General features: G+C 54.9%; 1 protein-coding gene across 1 annotated transcript in view; it reads right to left on the minus strand.

The window, feature by feature from the left end:
- Window positions 1–19955, minus strand: part of SULF2 (sulfatase 2) — a 117047-nt gene that overhangs the window by 25642 nt on the left and 71450 nt on the right. The window contains exons 4-6 of the mRNA XM_040638438.1: window positions 16901–17052; window positions 6082–6251; window positions 720–870 (exon numbers count right to left, since the gene is read on the minus strand). Coding sequence (XP_040494372.1) covers window positions 720–870; window positions 6082–6251; window positions 16901–17052 — 473 coding nt within the window. The remainder of the gene's footprint in view (window positions 1–719; window positions 871–6081; window positions 6252–16900; window positions 17053–19955) is intronic.

The raw sequence follows: 19955 nt of genomic DNA on the forward strand, positions 1-19955 counted from the left end.
GGGATCATGACCTGAGCCAGAGGCAGACGCTTAACCGACTGAGCCACCCAGGTGCCTCATGGATTTTAATTAGTCGGTTAAGCGTCTGACTTTTGATCTGGGGGTCGTGAGTTCAAGCCCCATGTTGGGCTATATGCTGGATGATTTTTAAATAACCATGGATAAATAAAAAATGTATATACCACACGATGGAATATTATTCAGCCATAAAAAGAAAGATGTGTGTTACACATGGATGAATCTCGAAATTGTGATGCTGAGTGAAAGAAGTGAGACACAAAAGACCACATGTCCGTGATTCCACTTCGAGGAAGTGCCCAGAAGACACAGGTCCACGGACACACAAAGCAGGCTAGCGGCTGCCTAAGGACAGAGGCGGAGGCGGTCGGGGGGTGATGGCGGGGGCCATGGGGCTCCTGTCCGGGCTAACGAGCACATTCTAAAGTTGACTGTGCCGATCACACGGCTCTGCAGATTAAAGCCACTGGGCTCTACTTGCGTGAATAACAGTTCGCGGACTGTATCTCAACAGAGCTGCTCAAAACGTACCGAACGGGACAGGCCCGGCACCAAGCGTCACGAAGGCAGAGGCTGTGTGGGGACCGCTCAAGGCCACTTCCCCGGGGCTGCCACGCTGCCTGCTCACCCTGCCTCCGTTTCCCTTCCTCTGCAGCCCACGGCGCTTGGGGCCCAGGGAGGGTGGGGGGAGGGCGGCCTACCGTCTCCATGGAGTCGTCCACGGACATGAGGGTCTGCAGGCGCTTCCGCTGCAGCATGTTGGTGAACTCCATGTGGATGGGCTTCATGGGCCCCGTGTAGCGCATGATCCAGTGCTTGTCGGGGTTGGGCGCGTAGTTGTAGCTCGGTGTGCTGCGGGGGGAACACGTACCCAGCTCAGGCCGGGTGTGGGCACAGCCCTAGCCTCCCCAAATCCCCAGTCCCCTAGCCTCCCAGGTCCCCAGCCCTCCAGATCCCCAAATCCCTAGTCCCCTAGCCCCCAGGTCCCTAGGCCCCCAGGTCCCCAAATCCCCAGTTCCCTAGCCTCCCAGATTCCCAGTCCTCCAGGCCTCCAGTTCCCCAAATCCCTAGGCCCCTAGCCCCCAGGTCCCCAGACCCCCCAGCTCTCCAAATCCCTAGTCCCTTAGCCTCTCAGGTTCCCAGCCCTCCAGGCCTCCAGTTCCCCAAATCCCCAGTCCCCTAGCCCCCAGGTCCCCCAGGCCCCCCAGCTCCCCAAATCCCCAGTCCCCCAAGTCCCTAGCCCCCCATGCCTCGGAGGGCAGCCTCCTGCACCGCGTGAGGGTCCATCTGGGGAAGTCGCAGCAGCACACCAGGGGCTCTGCTAAACCTTACGGGCAGCATTTCTCCAGCGCGTGGTGTGCGCGTGGGAGGACCGGGGGTCACCCAGCCTTAAGCGACCCGGGACCGCCCAGGTGAGAACATCAGCCCCTCCGGCTCAGCTCTGCCAGCCCACCCACGACATCAGGCCCCAGTCTCAGTCTGGGGTGAGTCCCCTAACACTTCCCTGGAATTCGCTCTGCTCTCTTTCTTAAGAAGGGGAGAGGCTCAAGTCCAGAGCCTCCGGCAGGCACGGCCCCCCACTCGAATTTCTCAGCCTCGTGGTGATTTTTCAGTTACCTCGGGCAAAGGAGGGCTACTGTGGTTAAAGTATGACTACAGAGCTTCCTTTTGCAATAGATTTTGGTTAAAAATAAAAAAGAAAGAAAAAGGACATCGGCTACAAAATCAGATCAGTAACAGTCATGGACGTAGGGCCGAAAACGTGAGGACAGTGCTCGAGTGTACGTTTGTCACAATCACTCTTCCCGCTCGTTCTCATCTCCCAGTTACTGAAGATGAAACAGAGGGTCAGAGAAGTTCGGGGACCTGCCCGCAGGCCCATGGAGCGGGCGGTGGAGCCGGGGGACTCCGTGACTTCTGCCGTGGGGTCCCCCATGATGACTCATGATACTGAACTAATCACCAGAACCTCCGATTTCTACGGAGCACTGACCATGTTCCACGCGCTGGGCGCAGCTCGGGGGTTCACCTCCGCCCATCTCACTACCACTCACCGCCCTAGGAGCAGGTGCCACGTTTCCTGCCCCAGCGAACATCCTGAGGCCCAGCAAGGGGCTAACTTGCCAAAGGCAGAGCTGGGCTTTGAACTCCAGGAGTGGACAGGGTCGCCCACTGCCACCATAACTGCCTCCCTGACGTGCAGGCCTGTCTGGAGACCCTCCCGTCCATACGTGCTTGGCCATAAGTTTGGCCAAGACACTCCTGCTGGAGGATGGAACAGCTGAAACACACAGGTTAATGTGGTTCATGGTTCTGGAAGCTTCCAGGTGATTCTAGTCATCTAGTACTCTGTCCCAAACCAGGAGCACTTCTGGTCACCTCAGCTCACGCCAGGCCCCGGGATCTGAGCTCTGGCACACCCCACCAACGTGCGGGGTATCCTGGGTGGGGTACACCGCCGACAGGAAGTGCCCTATTAACCCCACAAAATGTGGCATCCCTCGTGCTGGTCTGGTTCCGCTCAGATCTGACCCCCTCCCCGGTCAAAGCTTTAAAGAAAGCTTGCGTTTCCACTGCCTGAAGACAAAGGCTCTTCAAAATGGCTATGAAGAAAGCAAGGGGTGGCGAGCAGGGATGAGGGCAGGAAGCTCCCGAACGCCTCACCTGCGCCACCAGGCCCTCCACAGAGTATCAGCGTGTTCTGGGCTAGGGGATGACGCTGCAGCTTTGGACAGCCTGACAGTTATGGAGACCGGTGCTACCCAGAGTGGGCGTGAGTCACAAGCCTTGAGATTCCTTCTGGACTTTACTTTGAGTCCCTGGCTGGTCTCCCGCCGCTAAATCTAAATCCAGCCCAGCCCGGCCCCCACCTCTACCTCCTTTGATTAAGACCAAGGCCTGGCTCTCCTGTGGGCCGGCTTAGGGCCTGACCCGCCTGTAGAACGTTCCTAGGAACAAACTCCCCTCCCCCACTGAGGACCTGGCAGGGGGCTGCTGGGGGCAGGGGCTGCACAGACTCGCCCTCGGAGCCGGTTGGCGGTATGGGAAAATTGTTCCCGGAGGCCCAAGGGGCCGGATTCCAGGAGGCAATTTTGAGCAATCATCCCTGAATCTATTAGATTCTATTAAGCTGGTGTGTGCCCTCGAGAACAGTGAGGGGTGGGTTTGTCAGAAGTCTGCGTGGAAGGATTCCCGAAGCCCTTTCTTGGAGACCTCTTTCGGAGCAGGGTCTCAGCGCCGGGAGGCTGCAGGGCCTGGGGACCGGCTCCAGGCCAGTGCCGGCTTGCTGGTCACCGCAGGAGGCCGGCCTCCTCCAGGGAGGAGGTCCCATTTTCACAAGAATCCAGACGCTTGCTGAACAAAGAGGGAAAAGCCTCACCTCCTTAAGAATCTTAGGAATGTGTGGTGTGTTCACCGCGGGGCCTGAAGGGAGCCTCCCCTCCCCTCTGCTGCCCTCCAGCTCGTCACTGTGCCTCTGGAGGGGGGGCGGTGAGGACCCTGACACCCACCGCGGCCGGGCTGTCAGCACCGCCGGGCTCCTACGGGTCGTGCAAGGCCCGTGAACCCACGATCAGACGCCACACCTCAAAGGGAGCTCTGGGGGCTGGTGGGGGTTGGGGTGTCTCTGTGAGGCTACGTATGCTTCTGTGTGTGTCTGCGTGTTTGCGTGTGTGCGCGTGTCTGGGTGTAGAGCTGTGTTCATATGTGTGTCTGTGTCTTTGTGGGTCTATGTAATCTGCGTGGACCTGTGTTTGTGTTGATGTATTTGCGTATCTGTGTGTATCCTTGTGTCTGTGTGTGTCCGTGCATCTGTGGGGGTATGTGTGTACATGTGTGTACATGTGTGTACCTTTGTGTGTGTCTGGGTATCTACGTGTGTATCTATTTGTATCTTTGTACATTTCTGTGCGCTTGTGTTCGTGTGTCTCTGCGTGTATCTGTTTGCACCCTTGTGTGGGGCAGGGAGCGGGATGGGGCCCCGGACAGGTGGAGCGGCAGCGTTTGCGAGGGCCCATGAGGCCCACGTCAAGAACGGGACACCAGGCTTGACTGGGTGGCAGTCTCACCGGAGCCTCCGGATCGAAAGATCTGGAACTCTGACCCACCAGCAGGGCCCTGTCCCCTCTTTCCCCCCCTTGACTGTCATAATTAAATATCCCAGCTGCAGAAGTTTCTGGTTTTTGGTTTTGTTTTGGAAATGATTATACCCCAGAGATAGGAGAGCCTTCCAAACACACCCCTAATAAGGCGATGGGGGTGCTCTGGGTAAGTAATAGCAGGCGTTACTCATGTTCAATTTCTATAATTTTCATTTCAAAGGGAAAATAAATGAGCAGGCAATGTCAAACAATCTCATGAAACTCTAGGGCTGCTGGGGAGGAGGGATGCCAGCGCCGCTTTTAAAGGAGAAGCTGCAGAAGCGAAGCGGACCTGCCCCCCGCCCCCCAGTCCCCGCGGCTCCTGAGGTGGGACTGAGCTGCCCACGCTGCCCACAGGCCTCCTCCCCAAACAGGAGGCCGCCAGTGGGGGTGCAGGTGGGTGGGGGCAGCCCCAGCGGCGGAGCGGGCTGGGGGGGCGGGCAGGCAAGTCAGGTGTGAAGAGAGGCAGTGCTGCCGGCTGGGGAGCGAGGGGGCGCCGCGGCCCCTGGAATGCGGTTCACCATCTGTCCAATCTCCTCCCCAAAGACCAGGGGATCAGGAGGTGAGCACACCCCCTCACCCTCCCCGAGCCACTCGGGGCGCTGTCAGAAAGTAATTACAGCAAGGGGACGCGGAGGGCAGCACAGTGTGATTATAATGACAATTAAACACCCGGAACATTCAGGCGGATTCCAAATTGCCCTGTCCTTGTCGCCCCAATGTCACAGCGAGGGCTGCTGTGTAGCACTGCTAAGTGGGAGGTGGCTGGAGGCAGGGAGAAAGAGAACTTTCCAGGAAGATTCGCTAGCCAGCTGGAGGGAGGAGGACGGGAGGGGTGGGCAGAGAGATGGGAGGTGTGGCTGGGGGCACGATCTGAATCTGGCTCTGCCATTTACTGGCTGCGAGTTACTTTGCCTTTCTGTGCCTCGGTCTCCTCATCTGTGGAATGGGAATGCCAGGTGTGGTAGGCAGGTTCCATGACAGCTCTCCACGGCCCCCCCACCCCCTTCCTGGCATTCGCATCCCGTGTCACCCCTCTCATACTGGCAGCAGTGGTCTGTGCGACCAAGAGAATAAGGCACAGGGGTGGTGTGTCACTTCCAAATTAGCGCACGAAAGACTCCAGCTTACATCTCAACCTCTCTCGATCTACCCCCAATCCATTCCTCCATCTTAGATCATTTGCTCTGGAGGAAGCCAGATGGCTGCCATGCGGTGAGGACACCCGAGCAACCCTCCAGAGAGGCTGGCCGGTCGGGGAGCTGCCGTGCGAGTGAGCCCCGGGCTAGCCGCAGGTGGCTGCAGCCCTGGCCGACGCCTGGATTAGAACCTCAGGAGACCCTGTGCTAGAACTTTCCAGACAGGCCACTCCCAGGTGCCTGACTCACACACACTGTGACCTAATACACGTTTGTGCTTTTAGCTGCTCAATGTCAGGGTAACTTGTCATGCAGGAATGGATAAATAGTACTTCGAGGGTCGTTGTGAATATTCAGGGATTTGGTGCAATGTAAGGACTCAGCACGGAGCCTGCCATGTGGTCAACAGCTCAGGAAAGGCTGCTGAATATATCCACGGTCTGATGAAGCTACGGACCCCGTTTCAAAAAAATGATTTAAAATGCATAAAATAAAATACACAGGGTCACAAAGGAAACCCATTATACTGCAATGCCGGTCCACGCACAGACCTCCTGCGGGGACGACGAGGGTCCCAACTTAACAACACTGCTGCCTCTTTGGTCCATCAGCCAGGCTGGCTGGATTTGCGTCTGGTATTCCCACAGGCGAGCAATGCATTCCTGGGTTCTCTGAACCAGGAGGATTTGAGACAAAGCACAGCTCTGTCATGGTCATGCCATTACCATCCTGAAGCACGACCCCCCCCCCCCCAGTGGCTCTGCGGGCAGGGGGCCGAAGCTTACATGTGCTGGGACGCGTTGGGGAAGAGGCTTGAGTATTGGGGGGCGGAGTCCTCGGGGCCGTGGGGGGCCGCGTGGCTGATGACCATCAGGACGGGCCGGTGTGGGTACATCTTCTTGGATGTGCGGAAGAAGCTCACGCTGTCATTGGTGATGAGGTCTGTCAGGTAGTCCTGGGAGGCAGGGAGAGACGGGAGGACTTGTGAGGAGCTGGGGCACCACAGTGACCCAGGCAGACAATCCCTGCCCGCCCCCCCCCCCCCCCCCGGGGCCNATCGTCCAGCGGCAGAAAGACAATCAATGAGCAAGGAAATGGTGCTAAAGGAGGAAAAATAAGCAGAAGGGCTCAGGGAGGATGGGGGAGAAGTTATGATTTGTCATTCCTTTATCATGGATGTTAAGATAATACTAGCTCACACTTTTGAGCGCCCACGGTATGCCAGGAGTAGTTCTGTGCTTGCTTATAGCAGTTCATTTAATTCTTACATAACCGTAGAAAGTAGGTGTGATGAGAATTCCTGTTTTCCAGAACAAGAGATTAAGGCACAGGGAAGTTAAGTGAATGGCTGTTGTCACACAGCTGGTAAATATCGCAGCCAGGCTTCCTAAGTCTTGGTTCCTAGACCTGAAGTCTTTCGAAGGTTCCTGAAATACCGCTGAACAGAGTGGGGCCATCCCTGTATTCCTGGAGTGCTGTGCTGGGGGCAGGGGCAGCTGACCATGTAAACCCACAATCGAGACAGTGACAGTGTGGACAGATGAAGGAAATAAGCTGTGACGAGGAGCTGGAGCGGGGGCATACTTTAGCTGGGGCAGTCAGGGAGGGCCTCCCTGAGGAGGTGACATTGGGGCTGAGTCTTGAGTAATGAGGAGCTGGGCATGGGATTGATCTTTATGACTGGGGTTCACCCTCAGCTGCCTATCGGGATCCTCGGGGAGCTTTGCTGAGGTGTGAGCCTACTCCCAGAGATGCTGGTTTAATTGGTCTGTGGTGTTCCCCAGGCACTGGGCTTCTTAAAAGTTCCTACCGGTTCCGATGTACAGCCAGCACTGAAAATCTCTGGTCTAGAAGAAGGGTTCCAGGCAGAGAAAATGAGAGCTGCAGGGCCTCTGAGGCAGGAAATGAGCCTTTGCTATGTGTTTGAGGAATGTCAGCAGGAAGGAGTGGCACAAACAGAGGCAAGCAGGGGGTTCCGAGAGGTGACAGCCGCTTAGACACGGGGCAGGATGAGAGAGGAGCTGGAGGAAGAGGACTGGGCAGAAATCGAGGGCTTTAAAAGCTCAGCTAAGAACCTGAGATTTGCCTAAACTCTTCTTGGACTTGGTAAAAATCTTTAGCTGCTAATCTCTCACGATGGTAACAAGTTCCTGAAATTTACCTTCTGCTCCCTGGGAAGCAGCTCTGTCCAAAATGATCACTTTCAAAATGAGGTATTATTTTCGAGAAGAAAAATTCAAGAAGCGGCTACAGCTTCTACCCCGAAGTGAACTGTAGGACGTGCCCATGCTTCCAAGACACGCCTTCAGGGACACTTGAACACTGCACCGGATGCCCAAGGATGGCCACTGCAGCTGTGTTTATAAAGTGAAGTGTATCGCAGCGACCAGCCACGGGGACGTGACTAACGAGTTTACGCTGCTTTCATAGTAGGCAGGGCTGTGCAGACATGACAGGGAAGCAGGTCTGTAGTTACTGTGATGGAAAGTTGTCCAAGATCACACTGTTAAGGGAAAGAACGAGCTACTCTCAAACCAGGAAGATCCCATCTTTTTTTTGGAGGGGAGAGGCACGGTGTAGAGGACACGCCAAACCCCTAACTCCATCTGCTTTTGAGCACCAAGGAAGAATCTAGGACAGATATCAGTGTGCGAACTGGGGTCTGGGATAAGGGGAGACAAAGGGAGAAAGTCACTTGCTACTTTGTATACATTTCCTGGGATACTTTTTATGACTACTTTTGGGGAGTGAAAAAAGGTTTTCTACGGGGATTCTGTAGAACTTAGTACACAAAAATAACATTATAGGTCGCCTAAATCACAGAGCTAGTGCTACAGTCGTGGAGCATGACCTGAAGGGGCCGGGAAAATGACGGAGGGAACTGTGGACGGGGCTGTGAGCACGGTGGGAAGCCACGGGGGGGCTGCCGCGCTCCGTCGTAACCCCATCCTCACTGCTTGATTTTGGAACTACGTGCCTACTTGGCTGTGATTAAACATGTTTGTTAAAAAGCCACCATGAACATCCCTTCCCAGGAGAGACATACAAGGCGATGATACGACATCCGGAAAGAACACACTCGAGCCGCCTGGACCGACACGGACCAACCTTACCGGCCTGACCCTGCGTGAGATACGACACTTGTGTATACAGGCGAACACCACACAAAACGTTACGTATTGTTTGCGATATCTGCATATGGGATCGTAGAATGGAAGCCTCCACGGCGGTCAGCGGGAGGCTGGTTACCTCCCTGGTGGGGGCGCAGCAGGCCAGCAAAGGGGGCCTGGCAGGGGGACACGGGGGCTCCTATGGCCCATGATATCGCAGGTTCAGAAACGTGTGTGGTGTGATGACCGGGTCTGCCTCTCCAGGCTGGCAGGGGGGGTTCAAGCGCGAGGAGATGAAAGGCCCTTGACACGGTGCCCTGCACGCAGCCAGCTCCTGATAAGTCGGCTGACACCGGCTGTCCTGGTGGCGGGGCAGATCGTCTGCATATCCGAGAGCACCCACCCTCCTGGGTCCTCCTCAAAGCCACTCCGACAGCAGCTAAGGCTCTGCTGACCTCCGCCAGCTGCGGCATCTGGCACGCTGCACCCCCACCCCCCCAACCGTCCATGCGGATGGAAGGGGATACCACCCTCACTCCAGGGGTGGGCGGTGTGACCAGGCTGGCCCATGAGGACACGCCATCTCTCTGGCCATGGTACTTGAGCATGCAGACATCAGAGTGAGGGGTAAGGGGACCTGGGCCGCGGTGGAGGTGGCACTATCCAGTCACTGAGCAGATTCAATAGACAGGATGTGTCCATTGGCTGCATGTGGGGGAGGGGGAGCAGCCACCCCCCCCCCAAGCCCTGCCACCTGGTTTTTGGTTTGGGTGAAGGGTACAGAGATGGGGGGTCCAGGAGAAAGAAAATGTCAGGGCGAAGGCAGGAGGGCTAAGTTCTGGACGAGCTGAGCTAGGTGCCTGCTGTCAGCCAGGAAGGAGTCAGGGATGCGGGTTGTTCACAGGAAGGGTGAGACAGAGGAGGGGACCAAGCAGGCTAAAAGGTGAATTTTCCAGAACCCGGAGATCAGCTGATGGATTATGAGGAACTCCCCTCTCTGTCCCCCCTTCAGCCCTGCACCAGGCCCGTTCCCGGTCTCCTAGGTGAGGGGCTAGACTTGCCCTGGCGCACTCCAGGCTGCGCCGGTGGGTGGGTGGTGATGCCGGCTTCTGGGCACTTCGCTCCTAACTGGAGTGTAGCAGCTCAGTAAACCAAGAGGAACCCAATCCATCTGCAGAGACTGCTAGCCTGCAGCTCGACAAAAGCGTCCGTTTCCCCCAAATGGTCATTTAGTCGAGGAAGCGTGTGGGGGGTGGGGCATGCTCCTGGGGAGCTCGGTGACAGGACAGGCTGCCCGTCTCATGCCCTACCTCGTTCTCCAGGCTTGGCCTTTGCCACCGTTTCTCATTTACGGGCTCATTTAACAAATACTCATTGGGTGTCTGTTCCCAGGGTTCCAGGCTTCCTGTTAAGGACTTGGGATGTGGTCACAAGGTCCCCATCCCCATGGTAATCACAGTCCTGTGCAGGGTGTAGAAAAGCATTCGTAAGAAGGCAGGGGACTTGGGAGGGACAGGAAGTTTTCACTCGCTTAGGATTACCTTTGGCTGCTGGGGGTGGGGGACAGAGACTGTAAGGACAAGAGAGGGGACCACAGCTGGCATGATGGGAAGCTCCTCTTCTTGCCTGGACCTGGGTGCCCAGAGAAAACTGTCCCATAGGTGCCCCCTGGAAGCCTGGGGTTCTAACTCTTGTCTGAACTCGGGTGAGATAAGCCAGCTCACCCCAAATTTCTCAGGGCATCCCGCCAAACTGGAGTCTCCTGGCTCCAGGACTAGTTAAATTTTCTGCCTGGGAAGCCCACATGAGTTGCTTTAGGGCTGTGCCTTGAGAATGATGGCTTTGCTCCTGAGACCTGGTTTGAGGGCAGGGAGGGGGGCAGAGAAGGGAAGTTGCCCCCTCTACCCAGGGGGCAGCCCTGAAACCCACCTCTTGATACTCTCTTCACTTGGCAAGTTAACCTGGAACAGAGGGTCTCCTTTTCTGAGCCATTGGCTCCCTGGGCAGGAAGTCTAATTTTTATTCTGAATCCTAGTGCTGATCCCGCCCCCGTGGAAGCTTCTACCGCAGTTTGTGTTCAGAAGAGACTCACATCCGTTTAAGTAGCAATTATATTTCATGAAGCTGAGGGCTCTGGAGTCAGAAACGCTGGGTTCACACCCCAGCTCTATCACCTGCTATCTGTGGGCCAACCACTCACCTTTTTTTTTTTTTTTTTTTAACTTTATTTTTGGCTCCCAGCGGAGAAGCCTGATGCGGGGCTCGATCCCAGAACGCCAGGATCACGCCCTGAGCCGAAGGCAGACGCTTCACGACTGCGCCACCCAGGCGCCCCAACCACTCACCTTTCTCAGTCTGTGTATCTAAAAAATGGGCCCGATAACAGTCCCTTCTTCAGATGGTGGCGTGAGCACTTGACGAATAAAGCACTCAGCAAGGAGCCCGGCACTGAGAAAACCCACAGTGAACACTGGCTCTGATTATTGTCACGTGTTTGCTCAACCGACCTTCATGGCAACTCTGAGAAGTGGACTTCGTGCCCATTTGACAGATGGGGAAACTGAGGTCACAAAACTAACAAGCAATGCACTCAGAGCGAGACCTCAGGCCTTTGTATTTTTTGTCTGCTCCATCGCTTTTCCCCCACAAACAAAATTATTAATGAGTCTATGGTGGTTTGCACTACGTATCAAGAAAGCTTTTCTGTAAAGGGTTAGCTAGGAAATGTGAGAGGCTTTGCAGGCCAGATGTCTCAGTTGCAACTACTGCTCACTGTCCCTGCAGCACGAAAGCAGCCACCGTGGAGATGAATGGGTGTGTCTGAGCTCCGGTAAAAGGAGAGGCCCGCTCAATTGTAAATTTCATGTCATTTTCACCTGTCCTGAAAGCTGCTCTTTTTTTGATTCTTTTTCAATGAGTTAAAAATGTAAAAACCATTTTAAGCTCAAAGGCTAGACAAAAACACTTGGTGGGCAGGATTCGGCCCATGGGCCCTTGTTCAGAGAATGGATTTGGAAGCCCGATGCCTGGGTTTGAATCCTAAGCTTTACGACTTACTAGCTGTGTGGCCTCGTTCCCTAGCCTCTCTCTGCCTCAGTTTCCTTACATGCTGGTTTTGAAGAGTCACAGCACGCATGGTGTAGGCTATAGTGAGACACGCATGGGTTAATTCTGTATCACGTAGAATGACTTCAACAGACCTGCTGCATGTTATGTCTAAGTGAGTGCTACTCATTATTCCTCAAGAATCACACGCCTGCGCTTTCCATGTGAAGATGAAAACAGTACAGGCAAATCTGGTTCCCTTGCAGCACACCTCACCCCTGCTTCTGATCTCGGCCCCTTTTGTCCCTTACCAGGAAGTACTTTTTCAGATGCGTTGTTACACGTGTTACAGTACCGCTTTATGCATCTTTTTTACACCGATCAGATCATACTGTGCATATTCATTCAATCACTCAACAAACACAGCAGTGAACACAACGAATCCACGTGCCTGCCTTCAAGGGCCTTGTACTCTGATGCCAGGAGACAGACATAAAGACAATCAGTGCTCCACACAGCTGTGGTGCATCAGTGGTGATCAGCTTGTGGGGGAAGGAGAGTTGGGGCGGGGGTGCCCTTGACACACAGTCATCTAGGAAGGTGACATCTGAACAGGGGCCTGCAGGAGTTCTGTCTGCAGCCTGCTCTTGCCTTTAGTCCTATGTCCAAGGCCCTTTTGGTGGCTTTACACACAGATCCCCCTTGTCTTTTTCTAGAATCCTCCAGGGTAGGGTTCCTTTGTGGTCATTTAATCATTTCCTGCACTGGTGGCCTTCACTGATTTCTCTCGGTAGCAGACAAAGCCGCAAACAACAGCTGAGGCAGCTCGCCTCCTGCATCTGAGGGAGGCTTCTCCAGAACACAGGAGCACAGAGGCCAGACCAAAGGGTGGTCCCATCCAAATGTACAGAGACCACCATCCCTCAGGGCCTTCCCACCGCTCGGGTCTCACCTCCTCCCCACCTGGAAGCCTCTTCTGCGACCAGACCCGAGTCATTCTTAGCTCCCTCCCGCCGCCAGTGCCACCTTCTCCAACCTTCTCTGGCTACCCGCGTGTGTGCTATATCATTCCTCTCTTGTCGTCGCTGCCGCTCTGTCCACCTTGCCATCAGGACCCTTCCCAGGGCATCTGGCCTTGGGAATAGTGACTCAGGACAGAGTCCTCAAAGGGCCTTTTGCAGGGAACTAGGGAAGGACTGTCACTTCTTCCCCAGCTGGGCCTCCTGCTGAAGCCACTGAGGCCAGCAATGAACCCTGGCAGAGGCCTCTCACTGCTCAGACTGCTGGAGCCCGGACTCCCCAGCTCTGCCTCCGCTGAGACTCCCAGCTCACTCAGGCTCCCCCCGCTGCTCTGGCCCCCACTGCCTGCTGCCCGCCTCAGGTCTCCACCCTGGACCTGCGCCAGCTCGGACTCCGAAGGGGCCCCCATCCCTCTGTTCCCAGGCCTCCGCTCACAGGGGGCCCAGGAATCCTCCCACGGGGTTCCTCTCATTCACAGGGGAGATGTGTCTGTGGCAGGAAACGGGGTGAAAGAACAGCCACTGCGTGTCCCGCCCTCAGCCCCAAAGGGACTCTGAGTGTCCCTGGATAACTTGATTACAGGGCTGCTCTGAGACCAGGCGTGGACATGGTGAGGAATTTTAACAAGGACGCAGTGGATTTTTCTAGGTTTGGAGGATCTTCCTGTGCTGAGTCTGGGAGGAGAGACGCAGCGTGTTTAGCCCCAACACACTATAATTTGTATTTCTAGCGTTTGAATCCCCCCACCAAGACTTTGGAATTAATTCACTTGAGAGGGAATGGAGGCCTGCTCTGTGCAGAGTGAGACACAGGGCGAGGGGAGACAGTGGTGCCCAGTGGATGTCATGTGTGGTTTCTGCCACCAGGGCCTTAAGTGATCAGACTCAGTGAGGGGACACATCAGTGGTGATCCCCTGTCCAAGGCAGGAGGGATCCCCAAATGTGGTGTTTCCAGAAGGGGAGTGGATACCGTGTTTTTAGGCCGTTGAGCATCTGCTTAGCTTTCTTCCGTGGAATATTTTCATTTTCATACTGGCTCTATTCTCAGCGGATGTTCCAGGGTCTGGCTCCAGGGCAGGGCTCCCGCTGTCCCCACCTCTGGTTCAGGAGTGGAGCATGTGACTACAGCCCATTGAAACACTGTCTCCTTCGCTGGCCACACTGATTGGTTCAGGGGCAGACATGTGACCGATCCAGAGCCAATGAGATGCAATGAGACTCGCTAGGAATCCTGGGAAGGAAATTCCCTCACTTGCAGGTGGGCAGGAAGGTGAGTGCATGGAGGGGGGGCCATATTGCCACCCACGAGGGGAAAGGGGGAAGGGGAGGGACAGGAAGGGAGGAGGACAGAAGGGAAGAGGGGGAAGGCAGCCAGCGGGGGAGAGGCTGTAAATGGCGCTGGAGAGAAGAAAACAGAGCTTAGAGGAGAAGCCACCACCTAAAGATTTTGTTTGAGCCCCTGGATCCAGCTATGTCTGATGCCATGACTGCTGGTCCAGTTAAATCAGCTGATGTTTCCTCCTCAGTTGAGCCATTTTGAGTGAGTTTCTGTTCCCAAGCACCTGAGAGAGGCCAGTCTGATTCTAGAAAGGATAAATCCTGTAGTTTAGGGCACTCGGGGAAGGATTCGTGGAAGAGAAGATGGATAAGACGAATAAATTCAGGGTGTGAGAGCCCTAGTAAAGATTTGGAGATGGTTGTAATAACCGACAAGGCTGGTCTGGTTGAACTGGCTCATACTGGGGATGCCGAAATAGGAGCCAGGGCTGGGGTGTGTGTGCGTGTGTGTTTCTACACTGTGCCGTGGCATTCCGGCTTTATCACACGCGCCATCACGCCACAGGTAATCACGCACCCCCGCATGCCAGACTGCGAGCACCTGGGTCTGTTTCTGTTCATCTTCGGATACCCAGCGCCTGGCATAGGGCCTGGCACATAGCAGGCTCTCCACAAATAGTTGTTAATGAGTAATATAACCAAATTCAAAGAGTCCACTCACGCATAGGACTGCTGGGAAGGTTAGAAACGCTACATATAAAACACCCGGCACGTCCCAGACCCTCACAGGGGCTAAGTAGACGTGCACCTTATGACGTATGCAGGGGCGTGCCCATTTTCCTGATTTGGGAACTGAGCCTCTTTGGAGCAGGGAGCATAACCAAGGGCACAGAATGTGTCGAGGTGGGGCTCTGAACCCCAGTCCTCTGACTCCAAGACGAAAAGTCACCGCACAGTCCCTGGACGGCAGCGGGCAGAATAGCACAGCGCGTGTGAAGGCTGCACATCCAGCGTGTGTGAAGGGGTCAGGTCTGGCCACCAGGCAAACTTGATTCACGCAGGATGTTGGAAAAGTCTGAATTGGTTGCCAATATAAAAAAATGAGGAGATTCCACAGGGAAAGACACACGGATTTGTAGCTTCTGCTGAAAAATCAGAAAACCTGGCCATCTTGGGCTCACATTTCTATGGGGGACTGACAAGCCTGATCTGAGCTGGCAGCCTCCTCTTAGACAGAAACATTCTCCATAGTCCCCACCACTCCCTATTGTCCTGCCCACTCCTAGCTTGCTATCCCATGTGACTGCCTGTCCCCTGGTGACTTCTGCCTGGGAGGGGGACCTTGTGTAGTGAGTCAGAGAGAGAGGAACTCGGGAGGGCAGCCCCGAGGAATCCTCACACTAACCCAGAGAACCCTGCTTATGACAGTCAGCCAGGGCTAGTGGCAGTGACAGTGGGAAGAACGTCAGGGGAAAGAATGGGTCAAGAAAGCTGCAGGGGATGTAAGAGTCGGCTTTGAAGACATAGTTGGGACAGGAATATTTGCTAGTCTCCAGATTTTTTTTTAAATGGAAAGTTTAGATAAGACATCACTGTTGGTCTCCCATCCTCCTCCTCCTCTTTCTGCCCCCCCTCTCGATTTAAGCCAAGAATCAGCAAACTATAGCCCGTGGGCCAAAATAGGCCATTGCTTCTTTTTATAAATAAAGTTTTATTGGAACGAGCCATGCTTATTTGTTTACACCTTACCTATGGTGGCTTTTACGCTACAGTGGCAGCCGTCAGTAGTTGCAACAGAGACTGTACGGCTTGTAACTGTAAAATATTTAGTATATGGCCCTCTATGGACAGAGTTTGCTGTCCTGATCTGAATTACTTCGTATTGAATATCACTGTATAGAAGGGGCTCTTCTGAGGCTCTAGGTGTATTAACTTACGCGATCCTCAACCACCTTTCTGATAACGCCACAACGAAATACACGACACCCCAGTAAAAGAGAATAATAAAGACGACAGTACCAGTGTTCATGAGGAATGTGGAGGAACTGGAACGCTTATAACATTCCTGGCTGGGGCTGTCGACTGGTTCAACCACGGAACCTATCCTGCGTCCCAGCGATTCTCCTCGCGGGTGTGTAACCAAAAGAAAAGAGGACCTACGTCTACCCAAAGCCGTGTGTATGGGTGTTCACAGCAGCCTCATTCATAACCGGCCCACACCGGAGACAACCAGAATGTCCATCAGGGGCTGAGCGGGTTCATACCTGCCGTCCACACATCACTACGCGGCAATGAGGGGAACACACTGCTGAGTGCACCGCAGGCACCTGGAGGACCATCACCGGCGTGAGGCTGAGTGCAAAAAGCCCGACCCCAAAAGAGCCCATACAGCGTGACTCCATGGATGTGAGGTTCTAGAAAAGGCAAAACCAGCCTGTGGTGGTGGAAGCTGGAACACAGGTGACCTCGGGGGTGGGAGTTGTGACTGGAAAGGGGTACAAGGGAGCCTCTGGGGGCTGGAAATGCTCTATAGCTTGACCCGGGTGGCACAGCCACGCGTGAGAACTCCCCGAGCCGTCCACGTCAGATCTGTGCGCTCTGTCCCCTATCGGACGAGTCAGTAGGGCTAGAAAAACCACGACACGGACAGCCAGCAAACACACTGAGGTACCGTCACACGACGAGAGGGAAGGATCTACACCCCACGTGACAACGTGGGTGGGTCTCGACGTGGTGCGAAGGCCAAGGGACTGGATACAGAATGGGTGTGTCACACTGCAGGTCGGAGCCGTGGCTGTCCCGTGGGAGGGCGGTCGTGGAAGGAGCTACGTGAGGGGGCTTCTGGGGCTGGCGGGGATCGTCGGCTTCGTGACCTACCCGCGTGCGGGGGACAGGCGCCGGTTCAGCTGGTGAAAAGTCACTGAACCGGACTGTCCGTACGCACGCTTTCTACAACATCCCCAGCTCCGGCATCCTGTGCCGTGACCAGTACTCAGACGCAGAGACTATTACGTGAGGGAGAAACACACGGAGAAGCAGAGGCTTCTGGAGGCTCTCCCCGAAGTAAGGGTCACCACCGTCTGAAGCCAGGCAGTCAAGGTCCCGTGTCACGCGCCTCGCTGTCCCCGAGCCGGGGACGGGCAGGACTTACCTTGGAGTAGTCAAAGCCGTGCTTCTCCTTCACCCCGTTCCGACAGAGCGTGTAGTTATAAAAGCGGGAGTTTTTAAGGAGGCCGACCCACTCCTTCCAGCCAGGCGGTACGTAGGAGCCGTTGTATTCATTAAGATACTTTCCGAAGAAAGCTGGAGGGGGAGAAGGGTCAGGAGGCCACGTGAGGAAGCAGAGAGCAAAAGTCTCCTGTCACCCGACCACCGTGTCCCCAACGTGTGAAAACAGCGCTGCCCTCTGGGCCTCCTTCCCAGATGTTTTTATGTGCGTAAAACATAGAGGATTACAGGGAAATTAAATTATTTTGAAATACAGTTATCTAAATATTAAAACAATCTGCCATATAATAACATGCCCTTTTAAAAAAAATATTACCTTGCAAAGAGTAATAGTTTCGAAGTAGTGATAAGTGAAAATATTTTATTTTGTGATATCTGCCCCCACTGCTGTGGAGTATTATAACATCAGTGATCCCTACAGACGACAAAATTACAGATTCTCTTGTGCTACAGTTCATGGCCCACCTTCCTACCAATGCTACGGGACGGTGTAGGTTTGTAAAAATAAGAACGCGATTCTTTCCCATTCAAGCTAACGGACCCCTTGAATTCTGTCTACGGCACGGGGACCAGAACGGCTCATATCAGACCACGAACGATACCAATTGTTGCTGGGGATGTGGCTTAAGAGGCCTTTGCACCTGCCAGGGGACGTGCAGACGGGCCCACCTCCTGTGCGACCCTGACTGGCAGTGTCTGCTCACCTTGAACTCAGACCTTCTGACCTAGCCATTCGAATCCTGGGGACTGACTCAGCAGGAAGGTGTTCCTTCCTTCCCCAAGTCACGGCAGGACACGGCTCAGTGTAGCACGGTTCACGAGAGCCAAAAACTAGAAACAAGTCAGATGCCTGCTGGAAATCTGTACGGTGGAATGAATACTACTCCAGAACGAGACGGCACGAACCCAGGCCACGTTCAGTAACACATGCAGCTCGACCACCTAATCGCGTTGAGAGATAAACCAGAGATGAAAGAACGCTGTAAGGTCTCCTTTCCCTGGTGGTCAGAGAGAGGCGACACACATCTGCGGTGCTGGAGAAGAAGGCAGGGGCTCTCGCTGGGCGTGGGGCGTGCTGCTTGGGAGACGGCCTCGTTCTAGCTCCCGCCGCAACCTGGGTGCTTCCGTGCCTGAAACCCCGCTGGGCTGGACATTCAGGAGTGGAGCCCGTCTCCACATTCGCCTTTCACACCGGCGACGGGGCTGATGTAAAGAAAATCACCCGGATTCCTCTCGAAGGGGATACACCCCCAAACTCTCTGCGGGTGAAGAGGTAACACACAAGATCTTCTTTATGATACTTTCTTGTTCTTCTTTCTTCTCAACGAGCAAGTATGATTTTTAATAATTACAACCCATTAAGCCATTTTTAAGAAACAGAGAAATCTGTGAGAGTTTTTCTAGAGACAGAGGCCCTGTGCCACCGCCATCCTTTGGATGAGGACACTGGGGCTCGTGACATGCGGGAGCCGGTGCTGAGAGCTGCAGAGGGGAGAGTTCCAGATTGCTGAAGGGAGTGAAAGGGATGTCGCCAGCAGAGTGCTTAGCGCCGTGCCTGGCAAACTGGGAGCGTTCAGTGGTGAGACGAGATGAGAAGAGACAGACAGGGGGAGATGAACATCCGCAGAGGGAGGAGCGGGGCTGGGCTCTGATGCCAGCAGAGGATGAGACGGGTCCCTCTACCTGGAACCTTTGAAAAAGCATGGAGAGCTGCCTTGGGCCTGTGGCTCCTAGAGAAGAGAGGCCTGCGCGGGGAGGGCGGGGATGGGACAGGAGCCCTCCACGGGGGTTTTCCTGGAGGCCTGGCAGGTGGCTGGCACTGCCTGGGAGCGGAAAGGCCTTTTATTTTTTATTTTTTTATTTTTTAAAGATTTTATTTATTTATTTGAGAGAGAGAGAGAGACAGCCAGCGAGAGAGGGAACACAAGCAGGGGGAGTGGGAGAGGAAGAAGCAGGCTCATAGCGGAGGAGCCTGATGTGGGGCTCGATCCCAGAACGCCGGGATCATGCCCTGAGCCGAAGGCAGATACTTAACGACTGAGCCATCCAGGTGCCCCAGAAAGGCCTTTTAGGACCCAAGCAGCCATTCCCGAATCCCTGTGGCACAGGGGAGAGGGAAGCATGGGCATCCAATCCTCGCCTGGCACTCAGGGCCGGGAAGGAAGTGGGAAGCTGAGAAAACACCTCCCGGAAGGATCTGGGCACCAGAGGAGATGAAAATAGGAAGGAGGGGTAAGGCCCAGGGTGGGACCTCCCTTTGTGTGGGAGGGCGAAGCCAAGCCAGAAAGAATCCTGGCATTCTGGAGGCGAGGGCTGGGGAAACTGGCCGCCTCTGCTCTGAGTCTCAGGGAACGTCCATTATTTAGGTGCTGGGTGCCTGGCTTGGTGTCAGGGTGGGAGGACTGAGATGTGGGCTGGAGTTAAGGGGCAGCAGCACCCCTGCACCGGGCCAGCAGTAGGCTTGATTCCCCTCTTGGCAAGTTCACACACGGCTGCATCTGTCCCCTGAAAGCAGCGGGGCTCAGCCAGGGGCGATTTCGCCCCTCAGGGACACTTGGCAATGTCTGCAGACGTTTCTGGTTTTGTCACAGGTTGGGGCGGGCCACGCTGCCGACATCCAGGGGGTCGGGGTCAGGGACGCCGCTCACCATCCCACAGTGCTCAGGATGGCCCGGAGAATCATCATCCCGTGTAAAATGTCAACAGTCTGCAGGTGAGAAACCCTGCCACCCGCACGTCCCTCTCTTCTGCAAAAGAACCACGTAGGGAGGGCTGGAAAGGCTCCTAGAGATCAAGTGCAGTCCAGGAAATAAGATCTACTAAACCTCAATGACCTATTCCTCATGTGTGATGTGTCTCTCTATATGTAAGGAGCTCCACTCTGGTAACACTGTCGGCCTCCCTCCACTCTCTCCTGTTCCTCCCTCCTCGGGGAGAGTCACAAACGGCAGCGTCAGCAAACATTTCCCGTGAAGGCC

Source organism: Ursus maritimus, unplaced genomic scaffold (genome assembly GCF_017311325.1).
Source record: "Ursus maritimus isolate PB19 unplaced genomic scaffold, ASM1731132v1 scaffold_22, whole genome shotgun sequence".
Taxonomy (NCBI): domain Eukaryota; kingdom Metazoa; phylum Chordata; class Mammalia; order Carnivora; family Ursidae; genus Ursus; species Ursus maritimus.